Source organism: Aedes albopictus, chromosome 2 (genome assembly GCF_035046485.1).
Source record: "Aedes albopictus strain Foshan chromosome 2, AalbF5, whole genome shotgun sequence".
NCBI lineage: Eukaryota > Metazoa > Arthropoda > Insecta > Diptera > Culicidae > Aedes > Aedes albopictus.
Genome location: NC_085137.1, coordinates 17,610,830 through 17,629,388, shown reverse-complemented (window position 1 = coordinate 17,629,388; position 18,559 = coordinate 17,610,830). Strand labels below are relative to the sequence as shown.

Here is an 18,559-nt window from a genome sequence, read left to right as displayed (position 1 = left end):
CGTAAAAAACTGCTGGAAAAACTTACAACTAAACTCTTAAAGTTTCTTGGCGAGGTACAGAAAAAAGACTCGTCGAAACTCGTAGAGATATTCCATACAGAACTCCTGGTAAAGTTTCCTGAGGCACTGAATGGAACGACCCAGGCTCGTAAAACCTCTGCATATTGTTCCGATCCATATCTTACTTGGGGTTTCATGTTAGTACCAGTATGGTAGTCAAACCGACCGTTATTGTGATCTGCCCCCTAACCTAAATAACATGATCTTAGTAATTCAAAAGAAAAATCTTGTAGCCTGTCATAGTTTGTCTCCCACTAAAGTCGATCCAAGGAAATTATTGATTAGCGATAGAACACAAAAAATATCCGTTGAACAGCATGTATCAGCCCTAATGGCACTCAAGCCTTACACGTTAGCTTATTCTAAGCTAATATGGAGACTGTGTTTCCATTTTGTGCCTTTAAAGCTGGTAGATCCTCTCTGACCTCCAATATTTTCTCTCTCTTTCCATAGGTCCTCCGGCGTCAGCGGGCTGGTCCAAGTGAACGGCAAAAATCGATCCCACAACTCACAAAGCTTCCGGAAGCTATCCTGCTACATCCAGCAGCACGACGCTCTCCGTCCCTGGCTAACGGTCAACGAAGCCATGAGCTGTGCCACCCACCTAAAACTGGGCTTCAGCATAAGTCCCGAAGAGAAGAAGAAGCTCATCGAGAAAATCCTTTTCATGCTAGGGTTGGAACAAAAAGGTAACACTCCAACCCACGGCCTGTCCGGTGGCCAGAAGAAACGCCTTGCGATCGCCCTGGAAATGATCAGCAACCCACCGATTCTGTTCCTGGACGAACCGACCACCGGGCTGGACAGTTCCTCCTGTACGCAGTGTGTTTCCCTGCTCAAACGGTTAGCGCAGGACGGCAGGACGATAATCTGCACGGTTCACACGCCAAGCGCGCTGCTGTTCGAAATGTTCGACAAGCTGTACACCGTTACCCAAGGGCACTGCTTCTACCAGGGCCCGGTCAAAGAACTGCTGCCCTTCTTGTCCAATCTGGGCTATAATTGTCCAAGTTACCACAATCCGGCCGACTTCAGTAGGTGTCCGGTGTAGTTAAGGGCTTGGAGGCCGAACGGAGATATTTGAAATGTTTCTTCCTTTTTTCCGTTGCAGTGATGGAGATCGCGGTCGGCGAGTACGGAGCCGATGTGAGCAAGGTGATAAAGGCTGCGTTGAAAAAGTACTACGAAATGAGCAGCGAGTGCATTAAGCTGGACCCGGTGTTTGACGATGGTAAGTACTGCGGCTCGAGATGTAATCAAGCCATTCCGATGTGGGTTCACGGTTTCCGATTAATACCTCGGTGGTGCATTTAATTTAGTCGATGGAATTTGGATTATGATGTTTATGGCATATGTGGCAACGTGCAATCAAATACAACTAGTTCAATGACCACCGCTGCTGATGGGTGGTTAATGCGATTCAACTGCAAATTAGTCATTGAAGATATCAATTAGAGACCATAAGATGTAACCAACCGGGGAGTCACGATCTAGGTACCTATATGTCTCTAAATGCCATGATCGATCGTGCACTGCAAAGTACCATTCTAACTCAATGAGCATTACGTTCAACGGTTGATTGAAGCAACAGCGGTGAAGGGTTCTTCAAACGGCAAGAACCGTAACGCCGCTGCCGCTGCTGCAGCCATCAGCTGCATTTATGCGCAAGGCATTGCGTCCGGCGTGCATCCGTGGCAATTAATTTACAAACAAGTCCTTCAGTTGATACATTGAACCTTGCGCGACAAAGTGTATGTACCTTTCCTGCCTGCGAACGAATCAGACGTCAATCCACACCGCACCGCACTGCGATCGCCCATCAGTTCATGGACGAGCCCTTGCAAATGGTGATGGGATGGGCGAAGCGGAGTTGTTCTATCAGAAGGACTGAAACAAATTCTTTTGTGATCCATCGAGCGAACAGATTGAGTGAGAGGACTTGAACAATTGCCGGGTTGTGTGGCGTTTTGTTTTGTTTTCGGAATCATGAATTGCTAAGCGATGAGTTTGCGACACAGGAAATGAATCACGAGCTGTCTGATGCCCACGCGTCACAATTTGTTATGAATATTTTATTGCGATGAATGTAGATGTGAGAAAGCTGCAGAATGAGTTTGCATTATTTAAAAGGAACAATAATGAGAATAAAAATTAATCTGGATGCTGACACGTATTGTTAGATTTTTATAGGGTTAACGCGATCACAGTGTATTTCAACTTTGAGCTTTAATTGTTCCGGGATCGGTCGCATCGTGTACATAGTACATGCGAAACAAACAAGTCACGCTTATAGTACAGCGTTAGCGTAGTGTCGCTGGAGTTATTGTAAGACACGCGTGTTACCGAGTTACACGACGTACTCCAAATACCTTGTCCTTAAATTCCACTGTATTTATTTCTTTGTCTCTCAAATACTTGAGGACAGTGCTGAAAATTTCATTTCGTCATATCTAAATTCAACCACCTACAGCTCATTTTAGAAGCTGAACCTAAGAATATGGTATATGAAATACTTGTGCGGCTAGACCAGTTCTGCAAGAAAGTCACGTGAAAACCGCCATTTTTCGAATATTTAAGGTAAATTTCACTACATTTGAAAAATGCTAAATGATATTCACCGTGAAGATAAAATAGCATTTTTTTTATTTTTGACAAGACTGGAAAGCCATCTCTTCGAATATTAACCATACAGTCGAAATAAGTTTAAAAGTATTCTATTCTAATTGTACTGTATCGAACTGGTTGCTGTTGCGCTGCTGTCACTTTCTAACCTGTCCATGGATAGAATGATGAGCACGACGATGTTGATGTGTTGCCGTTAACCGATATCCAAGTTTCCGGGTCCGTTAGAGCATATGCTCAGAAGAGGGTCAGGTGTCAGCCGCTCTCGGGGGGAAGAGCAACTGACGAAAAATTGCAAGTGCCAGGCTGGGATCGAACCCATGACCATCCACTTATGAAGTGAACGTGTAGCCACTACACTACGGGCCCGGCTTTTAAAATACTCTTAAAGACATTTTAGTAAGCCAACTTTGACTAGCAATCAATCGAAATTTCAGATTTTACAGTATTCTTCCCCATATATTCGGAAAGTTCCAGAATCCGTTGAATCGATAATCGAGTGTGACCCTTACCCAGAAACTCTTAAGAAAACCCACTGAAGCCCCCGTTAATGTCCCTCAAACTCCTTGGAGTCTACTGAAAATCCTCGAAATCTCTAAGGAAAACATCATGAGGCCCCTGTAGATTTCCCTTAAATCTCCTGGGACCATTAAAATGCCTTATAACGCCTTGGAACTTATAACAAAAAAATAACCCTCAGGACCCCGTAGACTTGCTCTGCTAAATCCACTAAAACCCATCGGAAAACTCCTCTCAAGTCCCTGTAAATCTTCCTCAAATTTCACTGAAGCCCACTAAAACATTTTTGAAATCCTCTGAAATGAAACGTCTTGTAACCCCGAAGTATTTCTAAAACTCTCCTGAAAGTCCCTGCAACCTCCTTTGAACTCCCCGAAATTTCTTAAACCGCTAGGAATTCGTACTCCTGAATTCCTTCTAATGCTGCCCTGCAACAATAGAAACACTTCTAGGAATTGATGAAAAATGAATGGACCGAATGGAATGATTGGAAAATTGTTTATGCATTTTGATATAAAATGTGGGAATGGAAATACCCGTTTTATGAATACTGAAAAATTAAATTCATCAATAGCTTGTAGCAAAAAGAACTAGTCATTGATGGTTTTGAAATTCTAGTATTTTTTACTCCGTCCATACTTTTAGGGAAGGTCTTTAAAAAACAGCCTAAAATTCCCCAGAATTATTCTTGGAAAATTCTACCGAAATATTTCATGGTGCAAGCATTTTCACCAGAGCTGTCAGTGTAAAATCAAAGCTCAAGGTTTCCAAAATTCAGCGTCCCCTATTAGGGGCTGTCCATAAACTACGTAGACTCTGAGGGGGGGACGGGAGGGTCTGGCCAAAGTCTACGGTCCTTACAAATTTCGAAAATTTTGTATGGACGAAAGTCTACGAGGGGGGAGGGGGGAGGTCTGAAATTGCCAAAATTGAGTCTACGTAGTTTATGGACAGCACATTATGATATACCAGTACGTCTTCGCTTCTCAAGGGCATCCGTTGGAAATCTCTTCAGGGATTTCTTCGGAAAGTACTCCAAAAAAATCTTCAGAAGTTTTTTCACATTTTTTCCAGAAATTTTTCCTATGAATCATTTCCAGAACTCCTTCAGAAGTTTCTCACGAAAATCTTTTAAGAATTGCCTAAAAGATATATCAGGGAATTCCTTCAGGTATTCCCTTAGGGATTATCCTACGAATTCCTCCAGAGATACAATAAAAGATTGCTTCAGAAATGTTAGTCTAGTTGCCCTTCCAGATTTTTTTTTCAAAAAATTTCTTCTAGGTATTTCCATAGGTATCGTCGGAGTTTTTCCAGGGATTTCTTCAAAAAAATGCGAAGGGCTTCTTTTCTGAATAATTATTCATTTTTTGTGCGATTTCTTGAAGAATCTTTGAAGGAATCTATGAAGACAATTCTGATGGAATCGCAGAATCCATTTTAAAAGTAAGGAATTTCTCTAGAAATTCTTGGAGAAATTTCTACAGGAAAGGTATCAGAGGGAAATTTTATGAAAAAATACATGGAAGAACGTTTGAAGATATACCTTGCTGAAACTCCTAAGAAATCCTTAGACTACTGAAAGAGTTTCTGGAGATCCTCGAACGAATTTCAAAAGAAATCCATTGAAGAAGGGTAAGTGGAGCAGACCTGGTGTGATGGTTAAACCTCGTGACTATCACGCCGAGGACCTGGGATTGAATCCCACTCCCGACAAACTCACAAAATGTGAGTTCTTCCTTCGGAAAGGAAGTAAAGCGTGGGTCCCGAGAGGAACTAGTCCAGGGCTAAAAATCTCGTTAATACAGATTAAACAAAATTGAAGAAGGGCTAAAACATTCTCTGGAGGAATATTTGAAGAAAATTTCAGTCAAATTCCTATAAAAATCCCTGAAGGTATTTTTGAAGGAATCCCAGGAAAATCCCTGAAAGAATCTCAGGAGGAATTTGTGACGCAATTCCAGAACGAACACCAGGGGAAACTTCTTGGGAAACGCTTGGTGAAACTCCAAGAAAATGTATCCTTCAATACAGTACCAGGAGGATTTTCTTTTTAAAAAATCCTGGTGGAATCCAGGAAAAATGTCTTGAGAAAACTCCATTGCTGTAGAAATTTCTTGGACATATTTTTGGAGCAATTTATTAATCCGTGGAAAAAATCCAATAGAAATCCTTGGAGGATATGCAGAAAAAATATGGGGAAATATTCGAAGGAATACTACTGGAACTCCTTAATGAATTTCAGTAGGAATCTCTGGAGTGATTCCTGCTTGAAACACTGATTGTAATAATTCAAGAATCCCTGGAGGAGATTCTTTTGGATTATCTGCGTGAATCTCTGATTTAATTGTACGAAACATTCCTTCGGATATTTCTATTGGAATCTCTGTATAAATTACTGAGGAAATCTCTAGAGGAGTTCGTGACAAAATATCTGTACGAATTCCTGAAAAAAAAAACTACTGGAATAATAAAAAAAAACACAAAAAAAAAAATCACTGGCCAAAAAAGTTTCGTAAACAATCTTTGAAACAACATCTGAATGCGGTGATGAACCAGCCAGTAATACAGGAATATAAAATTTCCGAATCCCTGGAGAAAATTATGAAAAAAAAACCCTGGTGAAAATTGAGATTCCTCCAGATGGATTTTCTAAAGGACATTTTAGAAGAATTTCTAAGGTAATCCCGGGAGAAATTCCAAAGGAAATCCAATGGAAATTTCTCAAACGGATCTCTCGTGGAATTTCTGAGAAATTCTTACGGGCATGTTAGAATAACTGCAGAAATTTCTTAAAGATTCCCTAGAATAATTCTTGAATGATTTCATGAAGGAATTCCCTAGAATTCCCATTTCTAAAGATATATACAATGCACTTTTGGAAGAAATCCATAGAAGATTCTCTGACGGAATCACTCGAGAAATTTTTAAAGGATTCCCTGGAAAAAAATTCTAAAGTAAACTTCGCGAAATTTCGTTATGAACCTAGATAATCTTAAGGAATAACCTTTAAGGATAAACGTCTTGAAATTCCGCTTGAACAGTGCATCAGAACTTCAAGCGCACAACAAATTTCAAGGAGCAAGCTTCAAACAACAGTGCATTTTATTATTCTGTTCTTGGTCACTTGTAATAAGCTTAAAATTAAATGATCAGGTGCCTTGATTTTGTGCGCTCAAAATCGAGAGTAGGTGCCAAAGTCGGCCATATAAGTGGCTATTTTGGGATTCTCACAAATCTGTTCTTAAAAAAAATCCTGAGAACACTTACAAAGAAAACTTTTTCAAGATGATCTGGGCTTGTTCACAAATGTCATAACGCTGGAAGGGGTGGGTGGGTGTCCTTCATGGTGTTACAGCTCGAACAAAATAAAATTTTCCCCATATAAACAGTGTTACGAAGGGGTGGGTGGGTGTTGAAAACGACCAATTTTAGCGTTATGACATTTGTGAATGAACCCTCTAAACAAAAGAAAGACACGGACACGTTCAATGCTTCCAGTGAGCTTTTCGCTCTTTGAAGGAAGCATGACACTAGACAACGGACTAGCATGCAACGCCCAGTGGCACAGCCGAAAACTTTTCCTGACAGCTGCGGCGGGAATCGAACCCGCGCTCCTCAGCACGATGCGACTAAGAGCTTGGTGACCCTAGCCACACGACCACGGAGCCACACTTTCAAAGCTTTTGAAAAATATCTGAAAGAAATTAGAATTTTTGATTTTCTAAAAGAACCCACTGAAGGAATTTTATGAAAAAAAATCAGGAGAAATTTTTGAAGAAATTCTTGGAGCTCTGATTGGAATTTCTGTAACAATGCATGGCTGATTTTTTAAAAGAATACCTGGAGAAATTTCTGAAGGGATCCGCATAAAATTGTTTCTCAATGAAACCCTTGGAGGTTTTTTTAAAGGTATCAATGAAAAGATTTATAAAACTATTCTCAGTTTTTTAGTCCTTATTTTCTAGATGAATCTTGAGGGAACTTCAGAGAAATTTATGAATTATTCTATGGAATAATATTCAAAGGAATTCTCAGAAAAATCTCAGAAGGAATCCCTGGTAATATTTCTCAAAAATTCCATGATAGTTTTTTCTCAAAGATTCACTGGACAAATTTCAGAAAAAATCAGTGGAGATTTCTTGTGTAGATTTTTTTTTGTCTGTATTAACGAGATTTTTAACCCTAGGCTAGTTCATCTGGGGACCCACGTTTTACTTCCCTTCCGAAGGAAAAAACCCACATTTTGTGAGTATGTCGGGAGTGGGATTCGATCCCAGGTCCTCGGCGTGATAGTCAAGTATTCTAACCACCACACCAGGTCCGCATAAGTTAAAAAAAGCTGGAAAATTTTCTCGAGATATCAATTAAGGTTTTTCTGAAGAAATCCGTGAATGGTTCTCTTAATGAATTTTTCATGAAATTTCTGGAGGAATCTCTCGTAAAATTTCTGATGGAATTCCCTAAGGATTTCTTATTACATTTTTTAAAGAATATCTAAAGGAATGGCAACAGAACATTTCTGAACATTTTTATGATATATTTTTTGGGAGACTACGTAAAGATATTCCTGGGGCCTCAAAGTAGGCGTTTTTTTCATATTCAGGAAGAGCGATTTCCAATATCATAGGGGATAGTGGTAGTTTCGGCTTCGCAGTCTTGTATTATTGAAAAAAAAACCGTTTAATTTTGTCCAACGTTTTGACGCCGCTTTCGGGGTCCTCGTCAGGGAAAAAAATACTGGAAGAAGACGCCAAACCCAGTGTCGAAACGTCGGACAAAATTAAATAGTTTGTTCCTATAAGAAAAGACTGCAAACCCGAAACTATCTCGGATACATTCAAACCTCCATTTAGGTCGAATTCATTTAGGTAAAGTCCATTTAGGTCCCTCCATTTAGGTAACGTTACCTAAATGGAATCTGCTTGTGTTCAGAGCAGTAGGAGTGTTTTAGATTAGGGATAAGGTTGGTTTAAGGGAATTAAGTGGAGTTCAGGGTAGTTCCCCTAATGACTTCGTAATCCCCTTAAAACCCCCTCGGATCTCATGTAACGCACCTGAGATCCTCAGAAACCCCCAAAAATACCTGCGTTACGCCTCTGAAACTCGCCAAAAATCCTCTGAAGTTTTCTGAAATGCCCTCGAAAACCCCTTAAAACCCTATCGGATCCCATGTATTGCAACTGAGACCCTTCGAAACTCCCCGAAAATATCCCTGAAGCCCCCCCCCCCCCCCCGGCGTAACGCTTCTGGCAACCCCACCCCTCCCGTCCTGAAACTCACAAAAAAATCCTCTGAAACCTCGCATGGCCTCCTTCAAATCTCCAAGTCACTCGCCCTTCTTATACTTCTTTGCAATCTTCAAATCCATTTGGGTAATGAACTGAATCCATCTAGGTAAAAACGTAAAATGGAGGTTTGGCCGATCGCAGTCGATCCAGCATAACATAAAGGATAGTTTTCAACGTATGGAGGTACAAAAAATGTAATATTACCATAAATTATTACTCAATATTTGTGAGGACATATACAGATTTTCTTGTTACTGGAAAATAAATTCATTAGGGGGATTCACTTAACAGCGTAAACTGATCACCAAGGCAATCTTTAATTATTTCATTCGAAAATCATGAAACATTTCAAATAAGCAGAAAATCATGGCTTACGCAGCAATTTAGTCTGTTTAGGGGCTGTCCATAAACCACGTGGTCATGAGGGGGGGGGGGGGGGGGGTTCGGCCTATGAGCATTTTGTATGGACGAATAAAAAAATTTGTATGGACAAATGACCACGCGGGGGGGGGGGGGGGGTTTGAGAAGTCCCAAAAAAATGACCACGTGGTTTATGGACAGCCCCTTAGTGAGTACCCCTATTCTTACATTATGGGGAACCAAAACATTTTGAAAATTGGCACAGGTAATTTTTCTCAAAGTTTTGAAGGCCCTCATAACTTCGAAAATAATCTAATGAGCATCCACGAGGCCCCTCCGCTCTCAATATTAATAACGGAGACACGTTTTGTTTTTTTTTTTTGAATATAAAGGCGGCTTTCTTACGTCTTAAGTAGGAAGTATAGTGAGTGATCAATAATAAAATAGAGAATTTTCGTACAAAGCAAATGAAAACACATAAAATGTTCTGTATTCTGATAAGAGTGCATGCAATTTAATGTTTAAGGAATATTAGCCTTCTCAACTGCCCTAAGACCGATGTCGATGATATCTATACCGATCGCAAAACCAAGGAGCATGTGCGACTGTGTGACGATTGTGTCAATCCTCTGCACGCTAGTCCTACTAATCACTCCTTCGAGTGCAATGTTAAACAGTAGTGTCCCCTCTAGAGGAATGCTGGAGTACAGTTAAATCAGAAATCAACGACACAATCGAGAGCACTATAAAAAGAACGAATGGTTTGACGATGAGTGCAGAGAGATTTCGGTGAAGAAGAACGCAGTGCGGGCGGCAATACTGCAGCAACGAACGCGACAGAACGTGGAACGATACAAACATAATTGGATAAAGTAGACCCATCTCTTTTGGGAGGAAAACCGCTGTCTGGAAGAAGTGGATTGCAAGAAACTGGAACTGCTGTGCCGTTCTCTAGAAACACGGAAGTTCTACCAGCAGCTCGCAACGGTTTTTCGCTACGATTCAAAATCTGCTGGGATTATGATGAGAGCCTCTTAGAGGATGGATGAACGTGAGGTGATTGAAAGGTGACAGTAGCACTCGGATGAGCACCTGAATGGCGTGGAGTATGTAGGCATCATCCACCATTTAGAACGTTTGTGCCATCCTAATCTATGAAACATGAAAATACTCTTCAATACATAATACATAATGCATAATACATAATAAGTCTCAATATTCCATTAGTCTTTGCCCTGTTCATTTTCCTGTTTTGATGCTGCTAAATATTGGAAACGTATGTCCAACATCGGGTATGATACTCGTTAGAGACTAACCTGAAGTGGATAAAAACAACCAAATTTGAAATCTTATGCATACTATTCAACAAACAGTAAACGCGAAATGAATTGGAATCATATGCACATTCTTGAAAAGTGGATTTAAACCGGTTCCATGAGTTCAACCGCCGCGCCGCTACATTTCGAGCAGCAGTCAGAGAGCCGTCTTCTTATAAGTCACCACAAACTAAATCGTGAATGTAATTTGTTTCGCGATTCTCCCATCAAACGGGTTTCTCGTCACAATCGGCCACCACCGATGCGATGGCAGGATTCAAACACTGCATTACCTCCCTGCCAACGCCGTCCACCTGGTTTTTTTATGTCAAGGCTCTAAAAGTGCATATTGTATCGTTGTTTATGCACCGTTTGTTCCGTATGCCCGCGACGATCGTCTACCTGTTCCCACTGAAAAGCTCTTGATAATGTTTTAAGCATTCTGTGAAAGCCTCAACGCATGTTTTCTCACCTGACGTCTCAGCCGACATGCCGGCCGACAACAGTTGCAAACAAGTGCTGAACTTGAACTTGACTTACAGACGTCGCAGGCGCAGAGGCGTGTACCCACCCTTGCAGGAAGATGACCCTGCGCAAACTCCATTGTTGGTTGGTTGGACCGTTCGTTCGCTGTGTTGTTGGAGCGCGTGAAAAATGGCGATAAGCCACGCGTATCAACGCGTGGACAAGCATGACCGATCTATAGAGAGCTCGGCGCGAACAAAGGTCGCTAATGAAATCAGTTACGACGATGACCGACACGACGGCTGACTGTGGTGATCGTCTATGAGAGCGGAACATCAACAAAAGAGAAACTAGTGGCGGCGCTAAGCGTGAACTGATCGCAGAGCCCACTTGGCCTAGGTCGTACACTAAAATATTTTAGTATTCACCGGCTGTGATCAGTATTTATTGACTTTTTGGGAGACGGCGATGTTCATGTTTACGTTTTCGTGTCGTTTGCTTATGCGTGGTTTGGAGGAAGGGTCTAATCAGTCAGTGGCGAGTTGAACGACTTCTTTATATGTTGGTGTTTTCTGAATTGGGATTGTTCACGATATGTTTTAGCTGACTGAATCTTGTTTTTAGAAGGCAAGGTCGTTTTCGTGAAGGGTTATGTATAGAATACATAATAAATGGTGTGAACTTTAGATGTGGTATAATTGGAGGGTGGGCCTTGGAGAAACCTTGGAGAAGTATTCAGTGTTACTTTTAAAGAAAAGTCGTGCAATTTCTGGAAAATATAGTGAAGAAATCCTTGTCAAACTAACTGGAGATAGAGTGGAAAAAATGGTAAATTCATTTATTTATTGAAGTATTGCTTACGGACGACGTAAAACAAATCATCAAGCAGTCAAAGCTTCATGTTTCATCGTGTGTTTCAAGCAGGGACGCCAGATGTGAAGACATGTTTTACCGTCATGTGAATACCGTCTACCCTCTTTGGTTTGACCGCATCTAATCTGAACACTTTTTAATTTGACCCCCGCTAATCTGCACATCGTTCAAACTAGAAATGGTTCAAACGTCATTCTGCTCATGGAACGGGGTGAAACGAAACGCAGAACCAAAACAAAACAGCAAAAAGTGTTACCATCAGTGTGTTTATCGATGCCCACAGGGCTACTAGAAGTTCAAATTAAGAACCTCGTTGGTTTGCATGAGATGTTGTTCAAACCAACGGGGGTAGACGGTACATGTGATCTTTTGTGAAGACATTTGTTTTTTTAATTATTGTGTATTTTAACTTATTACCAACACTACATTCAAATACATTTATTTTTTTGAAAGCATATCTTAGACATTTCAAATTATGTAAAAAACAAAAAAAATTGAAAGCTAAAAAAATAATGATTTTGTTTGTCAAATAAATTGCTCGATTCGTGGAACAAGTTTAGACAAATCTCAATAAACACTTAAATTTCTGATATAAGGGGATTGTTTTATTCTTGCGAAGGAATGAATCAAATATGACGGCCCCATGTAGGAATACACATTCAGACTGTTAAGGTTTCCAGTGGATACGAGCTGGCGTTTAGATTTGATTTTGATATAAAATATAAAATTTCTAGAAGTTCTCCCAAGAACTGGGAGTGTCCTCATACATTCTTCGTGCATTGGCTGGTGTTTACCCCACAGATGAAGCGCACGATCAGTGTGAAAGTTTTTGTCAAAATGACCCCACTACTCTACTAGCGTTAATATTCCTGTATTTTATATTGATTCCTCCCTAAATTTTTAGAGAAAACTTGCAAAAGTTTTCTCAATGGCTTGCTCAAGGAAATCCCAGAAGATGTGTCCGGCAAAGCATTCAAACATTTGTTCTGAGTTCTCAGAGGATTTAAAAAAAAATCAAATATTTTTTTTGAGGATTTACGCAGAAGTTACTTTGAAAACATCAGCAGAAAATCCGAGATAATAAGCATAAGAGAGATGAATTAGTGAAAAAAAAAATCGCGTTCTGGTGGGAATCGAACTGACGACTCCGTTTTCGCTAGACTGCTGCTTCAACAAACTAAGCCACAGAACAGCAAATGATAATTTGGCGAAATAGAAAGCTAAACTGAATCTGAGCTCACACAGGCTTCAGAAATCACTTAGATAATTTTTGGAAAAGTTCCTCCGAGGACTTAAGTTTCAAAATTTCTCCGAAGATTTCTTTAAAAAATCCTGAAAATTTTTCTTCAGAAATACTTGCAAAGGTTCCTGCAAGGATTTCTACAAGATTGCTTCCAGGAAAACTTTCAATCATTCATCTTGAAATTTCACATGTGTTCCTCTGAAAATTTCTGTGAAGATTCTTTGGAAATTTTGTGAGAATTTCTTCAGAAATTCACCCACAAAAAATCTTCATAAATTTCTTCGAAGAATCCTAAAGCTCTCCAGAAATTTTCTCATATTTTTTTCGAAAACTGGCTCCTTCAGAAAGATACCTTCGAGGACTCTTCCTAAAATTTGTCAATCACTATTCCAAGGAACACTCTAAAAGTCTCTTCGAGGAATTCCCCTGAATTTTTCTCCAGATATTATTCTGAGGAGTTCTCCTTAAATTTCCAAAAGAATTCTCAAATTTCTCAGACTTCTCTGGTCATTCTTACGATTATTGCTCTAGACACCTCCAAAGATTTTTCCACATTTTAATTCTAAAAATACTTCTGGTATTTCTTTGAAGACCTTTTAGGAATTTTCTCTAAGGTTTGCTGAAGTATTATTCTAAGAGTTTGTCAGATCCATCTCTAGTAATTTTGCAGAGAATTCATAAAAAATATCTCTGAAAAGTACACTGAAGATTTTTTTAGCAAGTTTATCTTGGGTTTTTTTTTTCAAGATAACGTTCCCAACGCTATCAATACGAATTCTTCCAGGAATTTCCTGGAAATAAAAATATGATCGATATTTATTTTGAAAGTCACCTCTTAAAAGCATTTTAGACGAAAATTTCTAAGTGGATTAAATCTAAGGATCCAAAATCCTAAAAGCATTCTTTGGAACATCTATTATGGGCATGTCAAGGAAAAATAGAAAAAGGACCCCAGCGAGGATTCCTGCCAAAAAAAATAGCTAAACTCTGAGGAAAACTGAACATATTTATGCAGTTTTCAAAAAAAAAAAATCTGAAATCTTTTTTAAATAATTTCCGGATAGAATGCGATTAAATGTTGAATACAATTTTAGGATTCTCAAAAAAATTTACTTTGTCCTAACTAAATCTACTGAAAAACAAATTCTACTAGAAGAATTAAAATTCTACTGAAATAGATTAACTGACAGTTTATTTTTTGATCTTTTGACAACATTTAAGAGGATTTTGCGAGAAAAAAATGCCAAAAAAACAATCAGAATTCAGCCTTTTGGAACTACCTTGTTTCCATCCACGCATAACTCATTATTGTGACCTTTTTTGTACTACCATTTCAGCACACTTAAGCGACATTATTGATGGAACAACGAACTATTGTCTAAATTTGAGAGAAAAAAAAAACTTTGAATAAACGTGGAAAGAAAAAAAAAAAATAAATTCATGAAAACTTTTTTGGATATTTGAAAAATTCTTATATATTTCATTGGGGATTACTCTACAAATTCCTTAAATAATGCTTTAAAATTTCCTCCATGTTTTTTTTTTTTAGAAATCATTCCATGTATTTGAGCAGAAATTCCTCCTGTATTTTTTTTTTTCAAAAAAATCCACAGACTGCTTTAAAAAATCCTCTGAACATCTATTCAGAAAGCCTTAGGAAACGCTGTAAATGATGGGGCATTTTTTTTTAATCTCTTCCACGGAAATTTTCCTTGCGATGTCACCAAGTTAGTTCCACTTACATTTTTTCACGAGTTTGATTAAAAATCCAAGGATTAATTCGGAAGTTCATTTTTCTGTGATTGCTATAGGAAATCTACCATCAATTCCTCCGAAAATTGCACAAGGAAAAATTTATGAAAATTTAGCACGGATTTCTCAATGAGTTTCTTCAGATATTTCTCCGTGGGTTTCTTTAGAAAATCTTTCTCCCATAAATTTTGCCGTATGTGTTGTTTTCCAAAAATTCTTAGGCATTTGTACAATATTCCAATAATTCGTGCCAAAAATTTCTTCAGTGTTTGATTTGAAAATTCCACCAGGGATTTCTTCTGAAATTATGAATTTCCATCAGAAGCGGAATTTCTGGACGATTTCTTCAAAGATTTTTTCTTATTATTATACTTAGATTCATTTGGAAGTTTTCTTCAGGAATTCCTTCAAAACTTACTTTAACCTTCTTCGTGCATTAGCTTGCGCGCACCTCGCTGACCTAGTGTACGTTTAGGAGTCATAATGACCCTAATGCACGAAGAGGGTTAAAAGATTTTTTTTCTTCAAAAATTCACCAGGGACATTTTCAGAAAATAACCCATGGCTTGCTTTATTTTTCCTAAGACCTTCCAGAGATTTCCTCTGTATTTTTCTGTAGATAATTTCAAAACCCTTCTTTGAGATGTATTTGGCTAAAAGAGGATTCCTTAAAAAATTGTGAAAGGATTCTTTAATTTTCAGAGATTCTTTTGGAATTCCGTCATAAATTCCTTTTAAGATTTCTCCAATAAATCTTTCAGGGAATTCTTGAAAATTTCAGCCAGGATTCTTCACAAAAAATCCTTGAGATGCTAAAATATTCTACAGAAATTTGTTTAAGAACTCCTTACGAAAGCCTTCCATGGATTGCTTCCGAAATTTTTACGTGGATCCCTTTAAACAATCTTCAAGGATTCCTCCCGCAAAATCTTTCACGAATTCATTAAAAAAAGTTTTCTTTTAGTAAATTTTGCATATATTGCTTCAGAAATTCGTCCATTAATTTCTTGAGATATGTCTTAGGTTATTTTAAAAATTCCTCTAGAGGTTACTTCAGAAAATGTTCAAAGGTTTCATCTAAAAAATCTTCCAAAAATAACCCATGTATTCTTTCTGATGGATTCTGATATTGCTCTAAAACATTTCATCCGCGGTTTCCCCAGAAAACGCATATGGAGTTTCTTTTGGAACTCTTCAGGTGTTCTCTCTTGGATTCATCCAGGAATTTCTTGAAGAACTTCTTCATGAAACCTCTGCAATTCCATTGAAGTTGCTTATGGGCTTTTCCATTTTTTTACAAGGATTCACCCAGAAATTCCACCTTAACTTTCATTTGAAATAACTTTATGAATATCTCGAAAATTTTTCTGGGATTCCTACAGCAATTGTTGGGAAAATTCCTAGAGAAATTCCAAAGACATTTTCTGAATCAATTCCGGCGGACGTTTTGTATTGTTAGAAATGCTAGAGAAATTTCTGGAGCAATCTCTAGGAAATTTCTAAGGAAATTTCTGAAAAAATCATGCATAATGATGGAATTCCTGAGGAAATTTCAAGATAAAATACCGGAGAAATTTCTGAAAAAATTGATGGGAGTTAAAAAAAAAGAAAAACATGCGGATATTTCCCATTGTAAATCCTTGTAAATTTCCGAAGGAATTTCTCTTGGATTGGTGAAGGAATTTCTGGGAAAATAGCTAGAGAAATTCCTGGAAAATATCGTGAAAAATTACAAAGATAATTCTGAAAGAATTTGTTTTTGAATTTTCTTATGAAAACCTTGAGGGAGTTCCTGGGAAATCTTTGCGAAGACATACCATGAAAAAATCCTGGAGAAATTCTTGAGGAAATCCCTGAGGAAATTCCTGGAGGAATTCCTGCAAGATTTTCTGGATTCGGAGTAATGGCTTTCAGTCTGTTGTACTTAAAAACGGATTCTTATGCTTTCATCCGACGTTTCGGATACATTTATTGTGCTTTCTTCTTGGGAATCTAGTGGACAACAAATTATGTGCTATGTAATATGTTTTGTGTGTGCTATGTAACTGTGTACTTACTAATAATGTCTCGTTTTATCGTTACAAAATTTTCATTTTAAATTTCTAATGAAAAACCTGGTGTTATTACTGAAGGTTTCTCGGGGAATTTTTGTAAAAATTTCTGAGAAAGTTCTTTAAGATATTCCTGGGAAATTTTCTGGAGGAATTTCTGAAATAGTTCGTAGATGAATTCTGAAAAAATGGGGAAAAATTCTGGAAGTATTTTAGAAGGTATTTCTGGGAAAACTCATGAAGAAATTTTTGGAGACTGTTCTGTAGAAATTTCTTAAATAATTGATGGACAAAATATGAATTTTTTTGGAGGAAATTTAGAACGGAGGTGGAGTAATTTTTGCATCAATTTTTAGGGATTACTGAGGAATTTTTCGGAAGAGTTTTTTCACCTGGAGAGATTTATGAAGAAAGTTCTTTGAAAATTTCTAATGCAATCCTGGGGAAATTAATGGCACAATTTTTTGTGGAAACTCGTGGAGGAATTCCTGAAATTATTCCTGGGAGAGCTCCTTCTGAAATTCCTGATGGAAATCCTGGAGAAATTTCTTCAGTAATTACTAAAGAAATTTCTGATGAAGTTTCTGGAAATATTCCTATAGAAATTTCTTGGAAACTTCTTTGTGGTGTTTCTGAGAAACTTCCTGGAAGAGCTCCTGGGGAAATACCGAAATCATTTATTTTGAAATCCACAGTAGAAATCATGAGAAAATTCCCGAGGGAATCTCTGCGGAATACTTGAAGGTAATTCTGAAGAAATTCCTGAGGATATGTTCGACAGAGTTGGTGTAGAAATTCTTGGGAGAGCTCCATGGTAAATTTCTGAAAGAATTCCAAGGGAAATTTTATGAGAAACTTCTGAATAATTTCTGTAGATAATTTATGGGAAAATCCCTAATGGAAATCATTTTGGAATTTCTGGGTAAATTATTGAAATAGTTTATGAATATATTTCCGAAAGAATTCCTGGTTAAGTTCCAGATGGCATTTCCTATTTTAAATCCTTGGTAAATTTCTGGCGGAATCTTTGATGAAAACTTGAAGGAATTTCTGGGAAAATCCCGACAGAATTCATGGGATAACTTTTGGAGAAGCTACTGGATTAATTTTCTAAAAGAAACCCTTGGACCACCTCAAACACCTTGTTGGATCATACTGTTGGAAGGAGATACTCTTAAATCCGCGGATTTCACGTAAGTGTCTCTACTTACGGGTCCGCCACACCCCCTTTTGGCCCATCATACCGCAGTATGTTCAAGGTGGTAATGAAATGTAAGCTTTACTGTCAAGTGGAACTGCATGCATGCATACATACATACATTAAAGAAATCGTTGGGAAACTCCCGGAAATTTATTGGAAATACCTGAAAGAATAACTGGGGGAATTTTTGAAAAACTTACTGAAAGAAATCCTGGGAAATTCAGAAATAATTCCTTTGGAAATGACTATTTTTTTTAAGAAATTACAGAGGAAGTTTCTGAAGAAGTATCTGTGGAAATTTCTGTGAATTTTTTTAAATGATTGTTTCGGGAAATTCTTGAATGAATTTCTGCAGATATTTTCTAATGGATGAAAAATTGTGATTAAATATTCAACATAATTCCTGTGGAAATTCTTGGTGAAGCTGCTGGGTAAATTTCTGAAAGAGTTTCTGAGGAAATTGCTTGACGAATCACAGGTAAATTTGTGAAATGACCGAACAAATTTTTGGAAATAACTCTTCAGATCTTCGTTGGAGTGAATTTCCAGAATTTTTTAAATAAAAAATCACAAGAGACTTCATGATAAATTCTTGAACAATTGCCGAAAGGAATGCTTCGAAAATTTCCTTGAAAATCTTTGAACAATTTCCCCCAATAGCCTTCGTGAAAGTTTTTAGGAAATTTTGAAAAAAAAATGATGTTGGATTAATTGGGAAAATCCTTGAATAAATTCCCGAATATTTTCGCGGATGATTTATCTGGAATCATTGACATTTTGTGGTCGGAGAATTTGTGAAGGAATCA

The 18,559-nt window shown here is 38.0% G+C and overlaps 1 protein-coding gene across 1 annotated transcript in view; it reads left to right on the top strand.

Annotated features, from left to right (window-relative positions):
- The window catches only part of LOC109429977 (ATP-binding cassette sub-family G member 1), a 132,662-nt gene that overhangs the window by 77,390 nt on the left and 36,713 nt on the right, over window positions 1-18,559 (top strand). The window contains exons 4-5 of the mRNA XM_062849239.1: window positions 514-1,094; window positions 1,172-1,291. Coding sequence (XP_062705223.1) covers window positions 514-1,094; window positions 1,172-1,291 — 701 coding nt within the window. The remainder of the gene's footprint in view (window positions 1-513; window positions 1,095-1,171; window positions 1,292-18,559) is intronic.